This window comes from Pungitius pungitius, chromosome 13, assembly GCF_949316345.1.
Source record: "Pungitius pungitius chromosome 13, fPunPun2.1, whole genome shotgun sequence".
In the NCBI taxonomy this organism is placed as follows: domain Eukaryota; kingdom Metazoa; phylum Chordata; class Actinopteri; order Perciformes; family Gasterosteidae; genus Pungitius; species Pungitius pungitius.
In genome coordinates this window covers 9,179,887-9,200,604 of record NC_084912.1, presented here as the reverse complement: position 1 = coordinate 9,200,604, position 20,718 = coordinate 9,179,887, and the positions used below count along the sequence as shown (strand labels likewise).

The 20,718-nt window shown below is 42.9% G+C and overlaps 2 protein-coding genes across 2 annotated transcripts; both read right to left on the bottom strand.

Moving 5' to 3' along the window:
- Positions 1-5,706: 5,706 nt before the first annotated feature.
- npm3 (nucleophosmin/nucleoplasmin, 3) lies at positions 5,707-7,751 on the bottom strand. Its single transcript, XM_037466511.2, has 5 exons — positions 7,559-7,751; positions 7,282-7,367; positions 6,956-7,075; positions 6,773-6,866; positions 5,707-6,459 (listed from the first exon to the last, which is right to left on the bottom strand). Exons 1-5 carry the CDS (start codon positions 7,629-7,631, stop codon positions 6,356-6,358), a joined length of 477 nt encoding a protein of 158 aa, XP_037322408.1. The 5' UTR covers positions 7,632-7,751; the 3' UTR covers positions 5,707-6,355.
- Positions 7,752-8,285: 534 nt separating this feature from the next.
- On the bottom strand, positions 8,286-20,281 carry oga (O-GlcNAcase). The gene is made up of 18 exons (XM_037465618.2): positions 19,725-20,281; positions 19,112-19,163; positions 18,924-19,021; positions 18,648-18,778; positions 18,373-18,544; positions 18,175-18,273; positions 17,783-18,067; positions 17,482-17,640; positions 17,146-17,327; positions 16,642-16,902; positions 16,335-16,538; positions 15,790-15,964; positions 12,811-12,896; positions 11,632-11,736; positions 11,173-11,264; positions 10,880-11,072; positions 10,626-10,785; positions 8,286-10,200 (listed from the first exon to the last, which is right to left on the bottom strand). Exons 1-18 carry the CDS (start codon positions 19,888-19,890, stop codon positions 10,064-10,066), a joined length of 2,757 nt encoding a protein of 918 aa, XP_037321515.1. The 5' UTR covers positions 19,891-20,281; the 3' UTR covers positions 8,286-10,063.
- Positions 20,282-20,718: the final 437 nt, after the last annotated feature.

The window sequence follows — 20,718 nt, the reverse complement described above, 5'->3', positions numbered from 1 at the left end:
AGGAAGAGAATAGGCGTTACCGTGGAGCATCCCACCCTGTGGTTCACCCACAGTCTATTCATAGGCTCCAGAGCTCGTAAATGAGGGGAAAAGATGTTGAACATACGCTGCGTTCGGAGGGATCTCAGAACACGGTGGAGGAGGTTTGGACAAAGATTTGTTACAGACCAGGCCACACAAGGCCCATTATTTGTCAATTTAGGACAGTTCACTTCCTCGTCAACATCCTGGTCTCTGGCATAATCTCTGTCTCATCCGTCTTTGTCTCGTTATTGGCGCTCGTGTGTCAAGTTGGGTCAGAAAACGGCAATAACCGATGAGCACACACCCCCCCCCCCCCCCCCTCTCCCCCTCACCTCTCTCACTCTTCGTCTCCCGGGGTATCATTTGCTGCCGGGGCCCGACGTGGCGTAGGAGGAGGAGGAGGATATAAGCAAAGAGTTTTAATGAGGGCTGGGACAGCATAGTCATCTACTTATCTGTCACTCATACTCCTTTCATCATTCCCCCCCCCCCCCAGCTAGATGGCGAGATAGATGCAGCGAGCTAAGGGGGCGGGGTGGACGGCTTAGAGGGAGGGGAGGAGAACGGGAGGAATGGTTAGAGGGGAGGGGAGGGAATACAGAGTGTGGCACATCACTTATTTATGGCTTATGAAATGTTCTGCCCTCTCGTCACGTTCTCCATTTCCGTCCCGACGTCCTTTTTCTGCGCGAACGCTAACATTTCTGACATTCTTTCCTAAGACCTCGGGCACCTTTAGCAAGTGAACGCACGCGGCAGAGTAGGAGGAGCTCAGGTTTAGTTACAGTGTGGCATGAAGCTGATATTTAATGTGTGTGTCTGTGTGTGTGTGTGTGAAAGAGAGAATCCTATTAGCATTCCCCTTGAGCACCGTTCCTTCTGTGTGTTATTAATAAAACATCCAGTAGGCCATACCATTAATTTAATCCATATAAATAATTGTATTCCTAGCAGTATTGTTTAATTAAATTCAGACTTTGTAATAGCACAAACATTACACTTTGAAAAAGGCATTTGTAGCGTAGTGTGTGTTTTATTTGTGCGAGTCAAACCCTGTTGTGTGAGTGAATGTGTGCCCAGGTGTCGGAGCCCAATCAGCCAGTTACTGTGTGTTTCCTCATATATGTGAAAAAGTGGGTCTGATTGTGTGTGTGTGTGAGGTTACACATACGGTTCAGGGTGATGGACCTGACAGCTGTGCTCTGTTGTGGCAGGTGTGTTTGAGCTGTATATGTATGAGTACAACACGCCCCTGCTTGCAGGAGGACATGAGCCCGTAGTGTGTCTGTGTGTGTGTGTGTGTGTGTGTGTGTGTGTGTGTGTGTCTTCAACGCATGAGTAACCGTCAGCTGTTTTGCAGCTGTTGTTTGTGCGCTTTAATGTGTGTCTAGATCTTCTGCTGGACTTACACTACCTGCGACAAGATGGTTAGGTGAAAATATTCAGTACAAATGAAAAAGGTCTCACAAGGAAACACTTGATCACTGAATAACTCCTGGAATGTACTGAACACCACTGTTGATATACATAGAACAGCTGGGGTCGGAGTTTTCCTCTGTAACTTTAACTCTGGAAAATGATTGACATGGTCCCAATGCATTTGCTCAGCTTGCAGCATTTGTAACTGTCAGCTCAGCAGTGGATGTAGGAAGTGGCTGATATGGCATCCTGAAGTATCATACATAGTATTTGGAATATATGAGTGGCCATTAGTGCTATTAGTCTGAACACACACACACACACACACACACACACACAGACAGATTCTTAGCAGTCCTACCAGCAGCACTGACAGGAACAGGGACATAAACAGCATATGCATTCAGAAAGGCTATTCATCAAACATGCACACTGCTAACCTTCATCTGATAAGGTCTTTGAAACGGGTGCCAAAAGGATAGCAGTGTGCACACTTGAACACACACACACACACACACACATGCATAAACGGTGCAAAAACAGACAAGAATCTGCGGCCAATGTTGTTTGATCTATCGTTCTATTTCATCCCAACATAAATCCAGTCTTCTGTTGCTTTTCAGCTGAAAGGAACCAGGCAACAACAAAAACAATACATATGAGTAAAATAAGCCATGACAGGAAGGGCGTGTGCAGGTAAACTGTTGCATATATGAAAATGGCAGGAATGCATTTCAGACGCCTTGTATGGAGAACAGCTGAGTGCAGGTATTAAGTGAGAATTTAGTGGCACGCTTCAGTTGTTGCTATAGTGACTTTGGCCACACTCTAGCGACACGTGAAAGTATCAAAGTTGAAAACTAATAAGATATTTTCAGTGCACTTTTAAGTATACATTCTAGTTTATGAGATACATTATTGCAATACATATATTGCCTTAATGTGTCAACTATTGTTCATAAGCCATACATGTAGTAGTATGAAGAGATTCCTTTGCATAGTGTGTGCCTGTTTGTGCTGCTTTCTTTGCACATGATGACGTAACGATGACGCGCAATCAAACAGGATGTGGTCTTGCAGCCAGGGTGTTTTTTCTTTTGCCTGAATGCGACTCAGGAGTTATTAAAAAGCATGCAGAAAGGGGCCTGTTAGTTACAGTGCTTCTTGGTCTGCCACAGAAGAAGCAGACAAACTGAACAGTGTCAATGGTGTCAGAAAACCATATTGGTTGGTAATATGCAAAGCTGCAAGGTCACAGACTGCAAACGTGCTGAGATAGAATACTACATTCAAACTAATTGAGGGAGTTGGGGATGAAGATGAACGTTTCACCCGGACAGAAGCAAATGTCGCGCATTAAGGATTAGTGTAATTCCCACTTACTTGAAATGGCTTTCCAATCTTGAAGAAATGCACAAGACCAGGGCGTGATAATACGTGATAAAACGTTAGAAAAATCATACTCGACACCTGTGTAAAATCCTTAAACAGGACATTTATTAAATAATACTCGCAAGTAGGAGACAGAGGTTGACAGCATACGCAGGTTATGCATCAAGGCTTCTCGAAGGTCATCTTCATCGCCACTGGAAGATAAAGCTGGAGATGAACATACTAAAAGGGAAACACCAATTGCTGGTCATCAATCCTGGATGCAGGCCATCATGTTCCACATCTCCGAACATATATTTTATCCTTTAAGTTACCACAAGATGATGCGGATCATCGTAACAGAGCGTGCACAGTTTTTCCAACAACTAAGAATAACATTTTAGTGTAAACTGACATCTCACTGAGTCGGATCTGACTTATTTGTGTTCATGGTTTGTACTCATCGGTTTTCCCTGCGGTGCAGCCTCAAATGGCCACATTGGTTATTGGGAGAAGCGATAATCACGTCCATTTGAGTCCTTTACTGTGCATGGCTTAACGATGAACCTGGCTTTTAATTAACGCTCCTCGGAGAGACATTGAGTAGCTTCTTCAATATCACGGACTGTTGAATAGTTCTTCTGCCCCCCCCCCCCCCGGCCCAGGGCAAAGGACTGGTGGACAGCTGCAGGTAGACACGACATTGCAGATGATGCCACATATCAGATATGTGCCATCGTGTCTTCATGTTCTGGGTGTGGGTGAACCAGTATCTATCGTATACAGCCACCACAATGCCAATTTGTCTTATTTCTCATCTCATTCCAACAGCATTTCTGTAATTCAAGAGAGGCCTCAGAGCTACTGATCTGTGGAGCGTGTATGGAATACTGATATTAATACAAACAAAGGACAATCAAGTACAGTGGGGAGTACAAATGCTCATCATAAAAATGAGTACCACAACATCATGTCTATAAATGAATGAGGTCATCTTATTCCCCGATACCTACTCTTATTTGTGCACGCTTAAAAATGATGTGGTAAACATGATGTTGTCACCACATGGCTGATGGACAACTAAACATGCGTCACAAGCTGTTTGGAGGATTATGACATTTCTGCTCATTTCGAGGTGTAAAAAGCTCATGTCCTTGCTGTTATGGAAGTACAAATAGGATGTTTCATTTTATAGATCCTAATTCGTATTTTGTTATTACTATTTACTAGACTAGAGCATATAATACAGAAAACCTACAGACAACGTGTATGTTTAAACAAAAAATGAAAAGCCCAAACTGCTACCCCTCTCAGGCTCTATGAACTGACATCAGTGATGCCTGTGATTTTGTAATGAAATGATCCCTCATTTTTCTGTGGCATTTCTTTCAGCACAAAATGCATGTAAACCGCACTGCTCAGCACGCAGCTTTCACCTCTAGGCGGAAGGTTAAGGACTTAACGCATCACACAGGGCTATAAAAACGTTATATCCAATAAAAATGGGGTAAAGGGTCACAGAACTCCCACATTGAGTTGGATGTGGTTTATGAGTCAGAAAATAAGCGGCGGCACCACCTGCTTCAAGTCAAGGTGACTTTAAATAGTTGGAATATTGTCACACATTGATTGGCTATCTTTCCATTTTGAGGCTTACGAGAGAGAGAGAGAGAGAGAGAGAGAGAGAGAGAGAGAGAGAGAGAGAGTATTAAGCACGACACCATGACAATGCAAAGTCATATATTTGTTTAAGCTTCCTCTGATGATAGCATCCCGACCCTGTCTCTTGTGCCTCCCCTAAATCCGGTTAACTGAAAGCTGCCATTAAGGGTATGGCGCAGGTGGTCCTTTCTCACGTTACCATGGCAGCGCCTGGACAAAACTTGTCTCATGAACATCTGGTGCTCAGGGTGTGACTTGAACCTCTCCTTCATTAACAAGCAATTACATTTTATGCAACTATATCCACCGGACCACATCTTAAAGGCAAATATTGGGCTTTTTAGTCAACTACAATGTCTGAAAGCTTTAGTTACCAGCAGATTTTACACAGACCTATAAGTTCAAGTGAAAACCACGTATCTCCAGATGTTTTCATTAGGAATGTTTGTGATGATCCTTAAGCTTCTTGGACCAGCTGCATAGTTTTGACACAAAGCTCATCTCTCTGGTTACTCAAGCATACCAGGTGTTTTAAGTTATCGGCTAAGGTTGCGTTTGGTGTTACAGCTCACTCTTCCCACAGAAGTTACATAATAGCAGCTGACGGATGGACACAACTGGCGACTGGACTGATGTTTTTTGGCCGTTTGCAGTCATCTTCCAGATAAGGAAAGAGTATATGTGATGAGGATGTCCCGGGCATTTCCTAGCTCTGCGGCTGTATCCAATCAGAATTAAGGAGCTCCATTGCATCCCGGGATGAAGATAAGTCCTTTGTCTGTCTACTTCAATCAGGGGCTCTTATGACTCTGACCATCTGCAGATGAATCAGTTATTAGATCCACAACAGCGATTTGCTGTTTACGGCTGATCATGTGTACACAAAAGGATGTTTGTGCAGATGTGATCGTAATGTAGCAAATATATATTTAAGTTAAGCTTGATTAGAAGCAGTGCTTTCTGAGAAGGAACACCCCCCCCCACCCCTAATGGCAAGAAACATAATCCTACAAGAAAACAATATTCTGAAAATTGGTGTAAAGGTTTTTTCTAACTTGTTCTGTTATGGAGGTCATTTGATGGTTTAACCATTTAATCATGTGAAAATGGGATTTAATACCTTTTTAAATAAAAGGCATTGGTAAACATAGCACAATGCTGGTTTACTGCTTCATCACTAAAATAAAAACATTGTGGGTGTTTAAATAGTGACTGAACTACTGCATGAAATTAAGATTACCTTTTTATTCAAGATTTCAAATGGGAGGTCAAATCAAATGTTTGCTTGACACTACAATACAAAAGATTCACATGAATTAATGTAACATTGACAAACAGTATTGTTATAACTAAACACAATTAGAATGGAGATAGTCTTGTGCACGGAGAACATTTAATGAATTGGACGTGTGCCAGTCATCTGTGCAACCAGACGACTCTCAGTTGGAATCACAATTAGTTTCCTGTTTGACAAGTACACACGCTTACAAAGATTTTGCTTTTACAACTTACAGCATCAAACAATAACAGAATCCACTAGTGGTAAAACACCTTTTCCACCATGATAGTGGTGACTGTACCATATACAGTAAAAAACACTGGGTAGCATTTAATAGCAAAAAACAATTATTCTACAAGTGAATCTCCAAACCGCAGTTAAACACACCGCTGACAAACTGACTGGTGAAAAGGAGAGGTTGTGATGTCACTTCCTCCAACCACCTGCTCAGCTTACACCACACTGAGCATTTACTTGGCTGGGAGAAGTAGTAGCTTTGTAAAAAAGCATCAGTCCTGTACAAAATAACTGTTATTTTCTTAAAAACATCTCAGCGAGTGAATGGGGCCCATTCCAAAAGACTTTCAGTGACCTCCACGCCTACTGCTTCTGCTTCTTCTTTGCTGGTTTAATGGGGCTGATCTCTTCCTCGTCATCATCATCCTCGTCCTCATCAGACAGGTCGGAGTCTTCAACCTGTGAGGCTGCACAAGAAAAAAGTCAAATCACTGTTTTAGTGATAATATGCAACTATGAGGTGTGGCTTTAACACAATACAAAAATGAGTGTTTGGCTGCAGCTGCAACCATAAAGATATTCCATCATCAATTCAGCTGCAGGTTATTATCATGACTCATATAGCTCGGTAGTTAAAACATGTCTAAAATTAATAATTGATAAATAAGGTTCTCTTTTGGAAATGTTAAATAGAGAACATCACCGACCAGTTTTGAAACGCTTTTTCTCATTCTCATTACTTAACTATTCTCAGTTAAAAAAGAAGAATAGGAGTGTTACCTATGAGGTGCAACCCGCTGACCGTAACTGGTCCCGTTCCAGCCTTGAGCCGGATGGTCACCGGGGCTTTCAGCTCAAACTCTCCCAGACTCACCTGAGAAATAGAAGGCAAACGTTGAGCGACATCTCCTCACCACATGAGGCACATTAAGCTGCATTTAGAGGGGAATCCCCGTGCGGTACCATGGGCAGGCAGCTCAGGTGAAGGTTGGCGATGGGCACCGAAATGGTCTTCCCTTGGTGGTTCATGGACGTTACCTCCACCACATTCGTCTCCTCCTTGGCACCCTCTCCCAGACAAACCTGTCAACAGTTGGGGAAACAATTCAACACATTTTAACGATTGGCAGCCACGTCAAAGTAAATCTTAGTTGATTAAAAGACAAAAATATTGCTTGGCAGCCTTGGAAGCACACGTCAATGTAACCCCCTGCTTCAAATTAGTGGAATGAAAGTCTTTTGCATCTAGTGAATTTGACAAATATAAAATCTGTGTGGGTTTCACATACTGTTCTGAGTTCAAGGAAGTGCTCCAGGTCCTCCTCTTCGTCTCCTTGGAAAGTGTAGAAAGGTACTTTAGGCGACAGCTCGCAGCCTGGAGACACATGGAAACCAGATTGTTTTTAAGAGCAGTTTAGTTTTTCGGTAACGCATGCCGCGTAATTCACTGGCTGAAGTAACTCAATTGTAGCAGTATCAAAGCTGGTGGCACGCCGTGGGGACATCGCAGAGGAGTCCCACGTGTGCGCCCCGTGAGCTGATTAAACCGCATTAAATGGTTCTTACTGAAAAGGAAGCTCTCCAACTTCGATTCACCCGATAGTCCGACTTCCGAGGATGAGTCGTCTTTGAAAGACATGTTGACGAAGCACAAAATGTGGATTTACCGTTAACGTTACAGCCAGAGAACACTCCACGAAAATAACAAGTGCGTCGCAAACTACTAGCATGCCGAACGCGTCATCACTGTGCGCCTGTTGTTCGGGGAAGTTTTTTTTTACTCGTCCAGACCGATCAATATTTATTAGACTAATCCAATATAACAAAAATAAAACTTGATGAATATAAATACAATTAGTTTAGTAGACAAATGATACACAGTACTTCTATATTCAATATCTATTCAAATAAAGTGGGGCAGTCGAAGGAACCATAAGTTGTATTTTAACACAAGTGTGGAAATGAAAATAATTGACATTCCCGTTCTGATAAAAGGGAAATTATATATATATATATATATATATATCGTGATAACTTATGAATAGGGAACTAATGCATGATATGATTGATAACTTAAGAATAGATACAATTCACCATATTTCAGGGTACAGAGATTAAAAAACACCTGAAAAATTAAAAATAAATTCAGCCAAGCCCAGAAAAGCTAACAAAACATACTAAGGAATGTTTCATGATTTATTCATTTTTATTCTTAGGTTTCTTACATACAAATTGTACATTGGTAAAGTGTAATTTCCATGACAACCCCCCCCCCCCCCCCCCGCCCCGTCCCCCAAACTCAAATAATCAAAATGTACAATTGGAGCAGTTCCCCCCCCCCCAGCCTATTTTCATAAAGACCGTTTCACACCTTGCTGGAACAGAGCAAATTGGATATCTGTATAAGACGGGTCGTTGCAACCAGACCAGCAATTTAAAACAGAAAGCTAGCCACAATTTCAATAAGGATATACAAAATAATAACACTTTATGACTGACTGTCTACGATCTACTTTATCATGCTCATAGAGGTGTGTGGCATGCGTCTTTCTTCTCTATGTAGCGTAAGATGAGCTTATTCTAATGACCGTCACAGTGAATCCAATACACCTCATGCACATTATGAATGTACACAGTATCAAAACATCACATTGGCAGACAGCTATTGATGATGCTCACATAACCAACAGAACCCATCTATCTAGAGTCCAAAAGCTTATTTTTAAATCAACTACATAAGATTTACAAAAACAAATGCGAAATGCGTCGGAATACAAAACATTCAACGGACACATAGGAAAAGGTCGAGGACTTTCTGCTCCAAGCCTCTCACATCGGTGTGAGAGCACTTTGGTGACGGGGTAAGGAGATTACTCACCCAGGCTCAGCTGAGAGGACATTCATTTGAGAGGATGACATGTTAAAACAATGCTGCGAGGGATGCAAGCTGGCAGATAGAAATTGATTATTTTACATTACCGGGTCCTGCTGTAAGAACGTTTCGGTTTGAGATAGTTGTTATTGTCCACAGTAACTATGTAAACTTGTAAATTACTGTAAACTAATTTGACATTAACTAGATGGTCTAAAATCTCCAATAGTGATGGCCATGCCAGTTAGCTTTGGTAGGATTTCTGTGATGGAGTTTGGGATCTGGTGACACTACTCTAGCCTCATCTGAAAAATCTGTCTTTGAAATGCTTCAAACTAAAAGACACTGGGGTCTACACTTTTAAATTAAAATCCAAAGGCAATGAACCAGAAGGCAATAGCTCAAAAGGGGAAATGTGCGAAACTGCTGAATTATAAAAAAGAAAAAATGGACAAGGGCAAAAGCACAGAAACTGGCTGATGTTTTTAACGTTGTGGAAGCACTTCTACTGCTTTTCAAATGTCTAGCATAACTAACCAAAAGTCAGGATTTCCTTGTTGAGTTAACAAATCCATTTTGGAGAAAAACAAGCCGCTTAAAAGGCCTCTTCCCCAGGGTCTGTTGTGGATCAACCTGCAAATCCATGATGTGACAAAAGGCAAACTCGCACATAACACTTTTTGACCTGTGTAAAAAGGTGTGCTACTTGCATCAACAGCTGCCTCTTTTCTCTCTGTCAAATCTGGGAAAGCAGGATGTATGGATAAGTAAGACACTAGATACAGGCAACCCTCCTTTTACCAACTCTGCCTCCATTTCTGAGTCACATGTAATGACTACTGGAATCAAATCACCCTTCCTGCCTCCTGGAGGTGCGTGAGTAGTGGGACAATCATTGCCGGAGTGCCACTCTTACACGTTGGCTAAAAGTTGACGGAATACGGATCACTTGTCGGCCTTTTAGCTTCGGATCTGCGGAATCCAACAGTGCCATAACATCTAATGGCAGCGCAGGGAATCGGTGTGTGACTGCTGTGCTTCTGTACACGAATCCTAAAAAGAGGTTTCCCGGGCTGAGCCCAGATGGTGATGTAGTATAAAATCATCATGGAAGTTTTTCCTCATGAAGGGAGCAAACATGTTCAAGCCACCTCGAGGACTTGGTGGGTCTCTGTCTGTTATTGAAGCAGGATGTTTCTTCATAGACTGCGTCCCATAATGATGACGTCTTTGGGAAAGCCCTCCATTTTGGCCACTTCAAAGCATCCCAGTTTACTATAGAAATCCATCATTCTCTTATCCGTCTGACGAACTTGACAGAAGGCACCTAGGGAGCCTGGAAGAGAAACAGATGACGACTGAGTCAATATCAAAAATCATGCTCCGCACAGTATTTCAAAATAAACTGGTGATGAGGATCTTATGTGTCCTTGAGCAGCAATGAATTAGTTCAAGACGTCTGTGCAGGAAGAGAAGATGATTTCGGTTAGTGCTAATGTATCCATGTGGCTTAAAGCCCCGATTCTCTGCATTTTTACAGTGTAATGGAAAAAATACATCTTTTGAAAATCCAACTCGGCAGCGTTTTTGTTGTTTTGGAGGCCTGTTCACATCAAATCTGGATAACATCAATGAGCACTGTGCAATACAGAGTAAAAGTCCACACTATTGTTTAAATATATGAAATGTGAAATGACAGGGACCAACAAAGCTGACACTAAATGTCAGTTTTGTAGTTAGAAAAAGTCATAACTGGCTTACCGTTGGCCTTAAGAGAAGATAGAAGACATCCCATCATGCTTTTGGCCACACTGGGGTCAGTGACCTTGGCTTGAATGTCGACCTTGATGAGAGAGGGGAAGTTGGAGAGGAAAGAGTCTGGAAGACCCTCCTCCTCCTCGTGGAAACTCAGCATCATTTTCTACAAGGACGACAGACAGCGGCGGTGAAGCAGAACTCAACAATAGGACGCAAAATGCCAGCAGGATGGGTTATGAGATGGATGAAGATCCTACCTCGGCGTCCGTGAGGTCCTTCTCACAGTCAGGTTTGATGTATTTCTCCTTCATGAAGGGAATCCAGTTCAACTTGCATTTCTTGACAAAGGGTTGGACATCCACTGTGCCGAGCGCGTAGCCGCAGATCCCATCGTCGTCCTCCAACACAAAGCCGTAGTCTGAGCTCAGCGTGAGGAGGCCGCCCACTAACCTGTGAGGAAACCGGAAGGATTTGGTCAGCCGTGTTGCGTAGTACCGCCGGGGGAGGGGAGAACCACAGAGCAGGCTGTGGCTGTCGCCATGGTATTTACCTGTCTCCTATGAGATCAGGGTCCTCGTCAGAGACCGGCACGTCCTCCATTCCTTCACTGTACATTTCTCTACAGATTTTATAAATCGCAGTCTGAAAGGAAGAAGACAGGCACAGCTGTAACTTGAACATTGACAGCACTAGATAAGTGCCACAAAAAAGAAGGTCAACGTGCTTATGCAAGTCCTCAATGTGAAGCTGCCTTTAGAATCAGCACATTTGTTGATGTAAAGGATAGTTCAGCATTATGCCACATCGAGCGCGAGGCATCCACAGCTTAAACTAGGCCAGTTCCACTGGGAAAACTTGCAACTGGCCAATATAGTATCCTCCACTATACATTTATTACACTTTGGTCTTGACATTAACATTTATTAACTGTTGGTATTCAGGACGGAATAATTAGGTGCTGGTAAAAATAATGAAAGTTGCACAGGGCACGACTAAACACACAGCTTACCACATCTTTGGGATAGTAGGGCCTTATGGAATACATTTTGGAGGTTGGCAATGAAGGTGGAGGTTGGTAGAAAAGATCGTTTGCACCTTCTATTGGCAACAATCTCTGTGGGTATCAAAAGAAACAGGTTCAGTTATACTGAGACCGGGTTGTGCGATGCATTGACTGAGTGCCTCGCCGGGCTTTTACTTCAGTTGTGCCACTATCAGACCAAAAGGAACTGCAGAAAAGCGCAACGTCCTTTAAAAACGGCAAATATTGCATATTAAAAAAAAGGTATCAAAACTGACGTTCCTTGTTGAGCTGGCAGTGGACAACAAAAGCAAACATCACATCTCTTTTTCAATAAAGGAACGTAGCACAACAAGCACATATGTTTGCTGTTCAAATAGTATATATTGAGAGTGGGATTTTGGTCTGACTAAGGTTTTACTGGCTAAAGGAGATGCTCCTTTCCCTTTTGTAAGACATCGCAATATTTCGCTGCGCAGGACCCTCCTGTTGAGAAAAATAATGATGCTGCCGCAGAGAGAACTCCAGGAAAAAAAACCAATGAGGGAAACTAAATGTGAGCTAACTGGGTGATTCAATGGCATATTAAGTTGCCATTATGAGTCCAGGAGAGACTTTTTATTTATTTATTTATTTTAGACTGGATAGGAGTGTTTGATCTTGGAGTTTTCCCATTGCACACGGGCTCGCGTTCTCGCTGGCGCTGCGATGCTTATGCGTGCGCTTGCAAAGGGTTGGGTTGGTAATTTGTACACTGTGCTTTTCCTGCAAAGAAATGAGATGTCATGAAAATAAAACCTAGCCATGCTCGCTTGTGCTGCGCGCTAGGGAAAAGCATCTCCTTGGGCCGTTGCTGAAAGAAATTCAAATCAATCAATCAATCAGAAAATGCCGTGCCGAGAGTTGGCTCTAACCTCCTCCGTCTGGGTGGGTTTCAGCTCACCCTTCAAAAGCCTCAGAATCTCCAAAAATGATTCAAGGACTTAAACTTCCACGGAGAACGAGTGAAGAGGATGGAGTCGGGATTTTATGAAGCCCGACCTTTTACAATCAGCTCACCTTCGACAGACCAAAGCCCCCTCATACCTACACACATATTAAGATTGTCGTCTTTGCTCACAACACTGTTTTTCCATAGGATTGCTGTAAATTCAGTGCATTAGATACCTGGAACTCTCCTGCTAGACCTCCCCTAAAGGCCCAGGGTTCTTGGTCTCCTCTAAGGAATTGTGCTGAGGACTGACTACGACACCCTGTTAGGAGCAGAGCCAAGCGGACATCGTTACCACAGGATGGGGCTCTCTGACAGATGAAGGGAGTGGGGAAATGGGGAGGAAGGGGAATCATATGTATCTAAATTACATTATCCATATGAATTCATTTATTTTACTCGTAAAAAAAATTACAAAAGAAAATTAAAGAGGACCCAATTTGGAATGAACTATATTTAGAGGTAATATTTTAAATGAGGCTCAAGCAACTAAAGCTTACGTGTTTTGCTAGAAGAAAATCAGGTCCAAGATACAAATGCTCCTCAAATTGTCTGTGTCAACACAGCAATGTCAAACTGCTCAAAGTCAAACTGCTCAAAGTCAACCCTTTGACGTTTCAGTGAGGACTTCACTCGTTTGAAATGCTGAAAAACTCAGAGCCGAGACCCACACGGTCGATGGACTAGTAAAGTAAGCTTCAGCTGCCGTAACCCCACTCATCTTAGCTCCCCGTGTGAAGTCACATTCTCATCTATCAGCCTCGTCACATGACGGGGGAGCGAGAGTCATCAATCCAGGAAGACTATAAATGAGGCGTGGGGGGGGGCGAGTGCAAAAACATTCCTGAGTTAAAGGCCTCTATTGCTCACTATTTATTCCCACAATGAGAAAGACCAAAAGTGAAGTACATCGCAGGGACAGGGCGTATGAAGAGTAAATATGTAAACACGCAGGGCTCCTGGAGTCTGAGCACTGTAGTGCTCCTACTAACAAAGTCTAACTCTGGTTGACAACAAGCCCTGTCATGTGACCAGACAAATGCAGCATGCACCTAACTGTGCTTTACGTAATCTCACTCAGATAGCTAAAAGAATTATTATGAGGCACTGACAAAACACAGCGGGCAGATGCAACCACGGGAAAGGATCCCAGAACTTGCATCCCTACGGACTGTGGAAGCATCTCTTGGTGGACGACCTCCACCTCGTTCAGACTGCATTGCCTTAACACCATCACAGTTATGCAGTACACATGCAGCTTTTGCTCCTGCATGGTCGGGCCAGTGTGTGTGTGTGTAAGCATATTTAGCACTGCACAATCACAATTATCCATTCGTGGGATGAAGATCATGTGTCATTGTTAAACTTCAAAGCCAAGTGTAAATTCCCATGAGTAGGTGCATTGGACTGGTTTGAGTCAGTTCTATAGGCCTACTGACAGAAACAAAAAAACAAGTTAGAAAGACGCTGCCAAAGAGAGAAATGTATGGAGTTAACACTTATGAATCAAAGCTAAATCGCTGCGCAAAATGTGACTTCATCCGGAGGGCTGCTTCTTTTCCTCCAAATAACATTTGTTTACATTTATAAATCTAGCTAAAACAAATAATAATCCCCCTCAATTGGGAAACAAAAAGGGCACGACGCCTGCACTGTGCAAACATCGGTCACTGTTTCTCCAACAGTGGTAGAAACTTGTATTGTGGATTCTTCCATCTGTACATAGTGAAGGGAGAAAACAGTAGAAAATGGTTATTAGTAAATGTTCTCAGTACAATAACCAGGGAGGATGCGAGACTAAATGCCGATTGCACTGCTTCTCTTGAGGGGAAACATGGGGACTGATGTAAAAAAATTGATAATAGCAACAGCAGAGGTCAACATTATGCACTTAATGACACCACAGTTGACATGGGAAATATTCAAAGAGAACTGTATCTATCGGGCACTTGATTTCCTTCATGTTGCTAGCGTGGTTAGCATCATTTACTGATGCATTGAATTGGTAGGATGGATTTTTGGATGTGGTTAATCCTGTGTGGGTATGCTGCCTGCTGTGTACTGTGAGCTGGAGTCCTCAGCTTATAGGACAGAAACCTGTGAATGAAACTGGGTTACTGGGGGTTTACTACAGACCATGCTGGTGCTTCAGACTATTCAAAACAACACTCCAAACAAGATGGAGGGAGGTGTAATCGCAAGGCTGAATGTCACTCAAACTGCACCACGGTGCACTAACTGAAAGAACGTCAGACAAAAGGGAGAAAAAATAGGAGGTGATGGTTCACACACACACACCGATACAGATTGAGTAACAATGCAGAAGATGAAAATCTACCGACGGCCTCATTTTGGAGGCGATTTGGATGAAACTTCTGTTATATATTCTTATGGTTTAGGTTTTCATAACAGAGCATTTCAGATTCAGTTTATGCACCAGAATGGCCTTACATAGTCATTCAGTCAGCTTGCTCTTCAAGCTCGCGTGCGCGTGGAAGCAAGTGTGTCGGGAATGCAGCAGTGATGTTACTGGATACACAGCAAGCAGCAGTAACCCTGCTGGGACGTTTGCCACAGAGACCCGGTTTACAGATCGTACAGATGGGGCGGCTTGTTATGGAATAAATAAGGAGGATGCTAGCAGTGCAAGCGGCCATTAGCCAAAAAAAAAGGAGAAAACAATCAAGGTATGAAACAAGACAAGAATCATAACTATTGAGAGCCTGATCTGTGCATAGCTGATCTAAATGCCATAAATCCTACAAATGTCCCCATTGTTCAAATAATAAAGGATTATCTTATATTTTAAATCAAACTGTCATCAATTATAACTGGGGATACAAACCACTATTTAGATTGTCAGCCTGTCTAGCAAAGGAGCAATGTTTCCCTACGTCTGTGTAAGACGTGCTTAATAATTATGATTTTGCCTCATTCTACTACGTCAACTACTGGACTATGACATTATCCATGCAGCTAACAATCATAGATATTTTTCTTTCTATAATCTGGTTTGACTTCATAAGGAGATTGAATTATGTTTGTCTGTGTGTGTCTGAGAATAACGACGGGATTACCAGACTCGATCAGACTAGTGTAATTCTACTGTAGTGCTCGATTAAGATTAAGCGCCTCGTGGTTACCTTCCTACATACCTAGCCACTGGACAAAAGACTTGACCATAGAAATGATGCTCTTGATGTCCCAGATGTAAGGGTAGAGGTCGTATAGGATGGTGCGGTTGGCTGAATTGGACAGCCGTGTGAACATCTGGATGACAGAGCAGCACATCTCTTCAAACTTCTCCGCCCTTGATTGCCATTCTGCTACCTGCACGTAAAACAGCGATAAAAAAATAAATGTTATCTTTATTATAAACATGGACAATGGTTGTGGTTAATTGAAGCGCCCCTGTCTACCATGACAATTTGAATGTGCCATCACTTTTATTTATACATGTACTTTGTAATAATATGTAAAAATGTCTTGATGGTTTCCACAAGCACAGTGCTCTCTGGTGCACTCCATCTGCTGCAATAACCACACCACCCAATGGGCAGTATGGGAAGTACACATCCACCATTTTGTTTTCAACGAACAACACTGTCACAACCAAGTAAAGTCAATATTGAACTAGCTACCTCAGATGGACCTCTTTATCTCAGCGGCATATGTGTCTTTAATGAAGGGGTGAACCCACCTTTTCCTTTTCCTTTCTCTTGCAGTTGACACTAACAACGCTGCTGTTGGCTCTTAGCCAGTCAAACTCCTTTAACATCTGCATGGCCTTGGGCCCATGTTCGTATGGCAGGTAGAAGAGCTCTGCCAGCAGGGTCAGGTCCTCCAGTGTGAGGGGTTCTGCTTTGAACAGGGGCTTCTCGTCGGGCGCAGGCACACACAAATCCTGAGGCCAGAAATCATTTGGACTTTTCAGGGAATTCTAAATTTGTTTTTGTCTTCAAATACAAATATTTAAAAAGGAAAAAGGTCACAAATGTTTTTCGCACCTGTTTGAGCTGGTCATCAGTCTGCATGGGGGCAATATCACTCCCAGGATCCTCCTGAAAAGACTCCTCGGGGGATTTTGACTCTGTCAGACTCTCCTTGTCTGTATCCATGGGCCCCAGACCCTCAGCCATCTTGTCCGCTAGAACAGGACCCACCTGCTTCTGCTCTGGGTCAGCTTCTGCTTCTGGATCTGGCTCATCCAGCTTCTCAACCACCATCTCCATGGGCTCCTCGTCAGAGTCCTTCTTCTCCACCTCGACCTGCAGAGGAGCAATACAAACTTACCTGTAGAACCATATACAGTGTTCTCCAATAAAATAATGTTCAAGAAAGAAATAGAATTTCCTGTCTCGTACCAAAGCACATTCAAAGTGAGGCCAATAATCTTGTCATAAAGAAGCCTGTTGAGGTCCTTCTTATCTGTATAAAAAGTAAATCACTGGAGTGCCTCAAATACTCATTGAAGTGCTGCGAATTTGTCTCGTAGTAACAATGAGCCTCACCTCCTCGGGTCCCTTTGCCATAGTGTGTGAAAGCGGATCGAGGCAGAGGGGCGGTATGGCTGGAGACATGATGGGCTGCTGGAATACAGTTGTGACTGTTGTTGAAGGGCAGAGGGAGGGAGGAGCCATGGACAACGCGTTGATGGCCGCGCCTTCGGCATCACTCTGAGGCACCTGTCGGCCTAAAAGACAAAGTTATCCTTCAGTGCCTCCTGTTCTTCAGTCACAAACGTATCACTGCAAGACCAGAAACGCCAACAATGGGAGTATGCTCCAAGTATTATTGCTAGAAAAGCTATTGTCATAGCAATGTGATGTAATAATGAGACGGCTCACTGTTGTATTGATGAGGCTCGACAAAATCCTCGAGCCATTCGGTGAGAGCCAGTTTTAGAGCGAGGTGTGGGCTGTAGTGCATGTCAGTCTCCAGCTCTTCATCACTGCCTTCATTCTCTAACTTTATCTGGATGGAAACTGTGCTGTCCTCTCCGTCCGCTGGTGAAGAGCAAGATGGATGAACAAAAAAACAATAAAACCGTATTAATGACCGACCTGAGTTATGGTAACATGTGACATGAGATTGCGGCCTAACCGCACCAAAACCTTACAAATTTGTTAACTTATGGATTGCACTTACTCATGACCACATCCTTGCGTACACCATTCATATTAGACTTGTACCAGGTGGCCAGAGTGTGGATCGCTACAAAGTTGGACTCAAACTCGCAGTTGGGGTTAGTGAGGACTCCCTTCAGCCTGGGGATGAGCTCTGTGGAGCGGCCCTTGTACGGACCCAAGAACAGCCTCTTCGGGTCATAATCATTGGCGTGAAAGTTGTCCCAGATCACAGGGGCCCTTCCTATAATTTTTGACACCTCCTCGATTGACTCGACTGAGATGTCCTTGGACACCACCTTGGGGCCTGCAGAGAAGTAAACAATACCTCAGTGAATTGTTTTATCCAAAACTCCATAGGATTGTAAGCTTAACAGCGGTGAAGGTGAGGTCAGGAAAAACTGTAAGACTCACCGGTCCAAAGCACTTCGATGCTAGGCAGAAGCTTCTCTCCAACTGTGTGGAGGTAGGGGGACTGAGCGACATTTGGGAAGCAAAATGTTCCACAATACTCTGTATTCCAAGACAAAAAATAAATAAATAAATACAGAATAAATAAGTAGATGAAACAATTGGGTCTAATGTGCATTTTTGGAATCACAACTGACGTACCTGTGGGACAGAAAAGAAATGTTTCAGGCTCTCCCAGGTACTGGTAGATTTCATTGGTAATAGAAACCTGAGCGTGTGCAAATGAACTAAACACCTCTTTGTCAGCGGGGCACATGTTGTGGTCAATATCGTCAAAAAGTAAGGCAAATGACTTGCAGCCAAAGTGAGAGACCTGAGAGGGAGAGAAAGGGAGTCCAAAATAAACCCATTAAACTGGGAAAATAATGCCACAGAAAAGGATGCAGGAAGTGTTTGATGATATTAAGATGTGATACCTGGTCCAGTTTTCTCTTGAGAGCAGAAACCTCTTTCTGGTTGGAGAAGGTGATGTCCAGTCCAGGGGAAATGGCATAGATGAACTCTATCTCATACTCCTTAGCCGCACTGATTAAAGTCATGAGTTGATCTGGGAAACAAATGGGGATAATACCCTCACTGAGTGCATGATTGCAAGGCTTTTTCTGTGGCAGTTCATCCATGTTTAAAAATCGACATTACTCATTATCTTTTCCCTGAGACAGCTCATCTCAAGATCTATTGTGAATAGTCACCTGCTTCTTCCACCGAGTACAGCTCTCTCCAGAACATTCTGTGTTTGTAGTCATCTTTAGGCGCATAAAGGTATGTACTCAGGCCCCATTTCTGCTGTCTGTGAAATGAATAACAATTCTAATCATCCAGATGGAATGGATTTTTGGTGTTTGATTACTTGATCGCTTAAATAAATAATAGTGCATACCTTCTGAACAACTCTTTCCTCTGTTCCATTGTCCATGGTCGACCATAAAATCCTGCATCATGAACAACACATTAAGTTTGCAGGCAATCCAGTGTTTTTCCAACTCCATCTATTGTGCATATTTAGCCGGCCATTAAGGCTTACTGTAATTCTATTCAAGTTAATAATTTGGTGAATTGTCACTCACTATTTAAGGCAATTCATTAGAGATAGATGAATTTGTTTTATTTATTCTGACCAGACTAAACCCAAACAAATATTCAATCCGTTACATGACACAAAAACATTATTCTTGCAACCTGACAAAGGTTGGCGGATGACGCTCAAGATGAATCGTACTAACTGATCTGTGGACCGTATATATGAATTCAATCATCTGTCAATGCATTTGATCATGTAGCACATGCATACTAAGTTTATCTCTTGTCATTTGGTAATAGCGTTAAGATTTTGTATTGATTCATAGTGTGATCTGATTGAGCACTGCACGCGATTCCACCATCTTCTACACCTAGGAAGCATGGCTTGCTGCAGGATCGTGATGACACTTATAAATGTATGCAGCTCACAACTAGATAAAATATATATATTTTTATTATCGTATGTTGAATACCTTCCACAACTCCGCAGATGAATTTTCTGTGATCCGTCGGTTCGACTCCAATTCCGGACTCCTCCACTAGGCCGGGGGCCTGCTCGAATGCCTCCCCGGAGACCGGGCCGGGGCTCGGTTCGCCGGCCGCTCGAGCAGTCTCCAGCGCCTTGTCTTTTTGAACCATTGTTAGGGTATTACCCTCGGCGCGAAGTCACCAAATCTCAAAAAAGAAAAAAATTCAAGGGTGCACTGCGCGATTTCTGTATGTGTTGTCTACCAGAAACAATCGCCCTGCCAACCCTGGAGGAAATAAATCGTCACCGCCTGTCTACCGTTAGCTAGACAAACGTTACAGCATAAATGAGTCTATCAAAGACTATCGAAGGGTTAGCGACGGACTCTAAAATACAATCGAAATTATTATCAAGTAGTGTTGGACGTCAACGTTGGTTAATATATCGGGGGAAACAAGACGTTCGCTTGTTGTAGTCCGATAATTTCCTTCTCTTTATGCTAGCTTTGCCCTGGTTTTTCAGTTAGTTCTTCCTGTTTACACCGAGTGCGCATGCGCCGGGATCCGGTTTAAACCAGTCAGAACCAGATCGGCGTGACAAAACACCACAAAGATGTGACACTGGCAAAGCGATAGACGAACCCGCTGCTCGGCCACGACAAACAAAGCGCTGATATTAAAGTTAAATCATGTTTTTATGATCACAAAATTCACAGGAACAGCTCAATTATGACTAAACAAATGGTGTTTTTTAGTAGTGTAAAAGGTCTGAAATACGAGTCACATATTTGTTCAAACAACCAAGGAAAGGTCATTTTACGGCTTCATTCGTGGTTTCAGGGATGGAGTTGAGCATCTCGCCAGCTTTCTAATATATTGAGATTCCGATCCATATTAGGAATGTATCACGGCTTCAAATGGGAGGCGCTGATAGCTGTGACTGCACATCCTGTGTCAGCAAAACACGTCCTTTTGTTCTTAATCACACAACCAATTATG

Bases quoted from the DNA above. Each gene is read 5' to 3' on its own strand.
- npm3 (XM_037466511.2), bottom strand. From the start codon at position 7,631: ATGTCTTTCAAAGACGACTCATCCTCGGAAGTCGGACTATCGGGTGAA. The intron at 7,368-7,558 runs GTAAGAACCATT...ATGTGTCTCCAG, and splicing joins GTTGGAGAGCTTCCTTTTCA to GCTGCGAGCTGTCGCCTAAA. The intron at 6,460-6,772 runs GTAACACTCCTA...TTTCTTGTGCAG, and splicing joins CAGCGGGTTGCACCTCATAG to CCTCACAGGTTGAAGACTCC.
- oga (XM_037465618.2), bottom strand. From the start codon at position 19,890: ATGGTTCAAAAAGACAAGGCGCTGGAGACTGCTCGAGCGGCCGGCGAA. The intron at 18,274-18,372 runs GTACGTCAGTTG...CTTGGAATACAG, and splicing joins ATTTCTTTTCTGTCCCACAG to AGTATTGTGGAACATTTTGC. The intron at 10,786-10,879 runs GTAGGATCTTCA...TCGTCCTTGTAG, and splicing joins AGGACCTCACGGACGCCGAG to AAAATGATGCTGAGTTTCCA.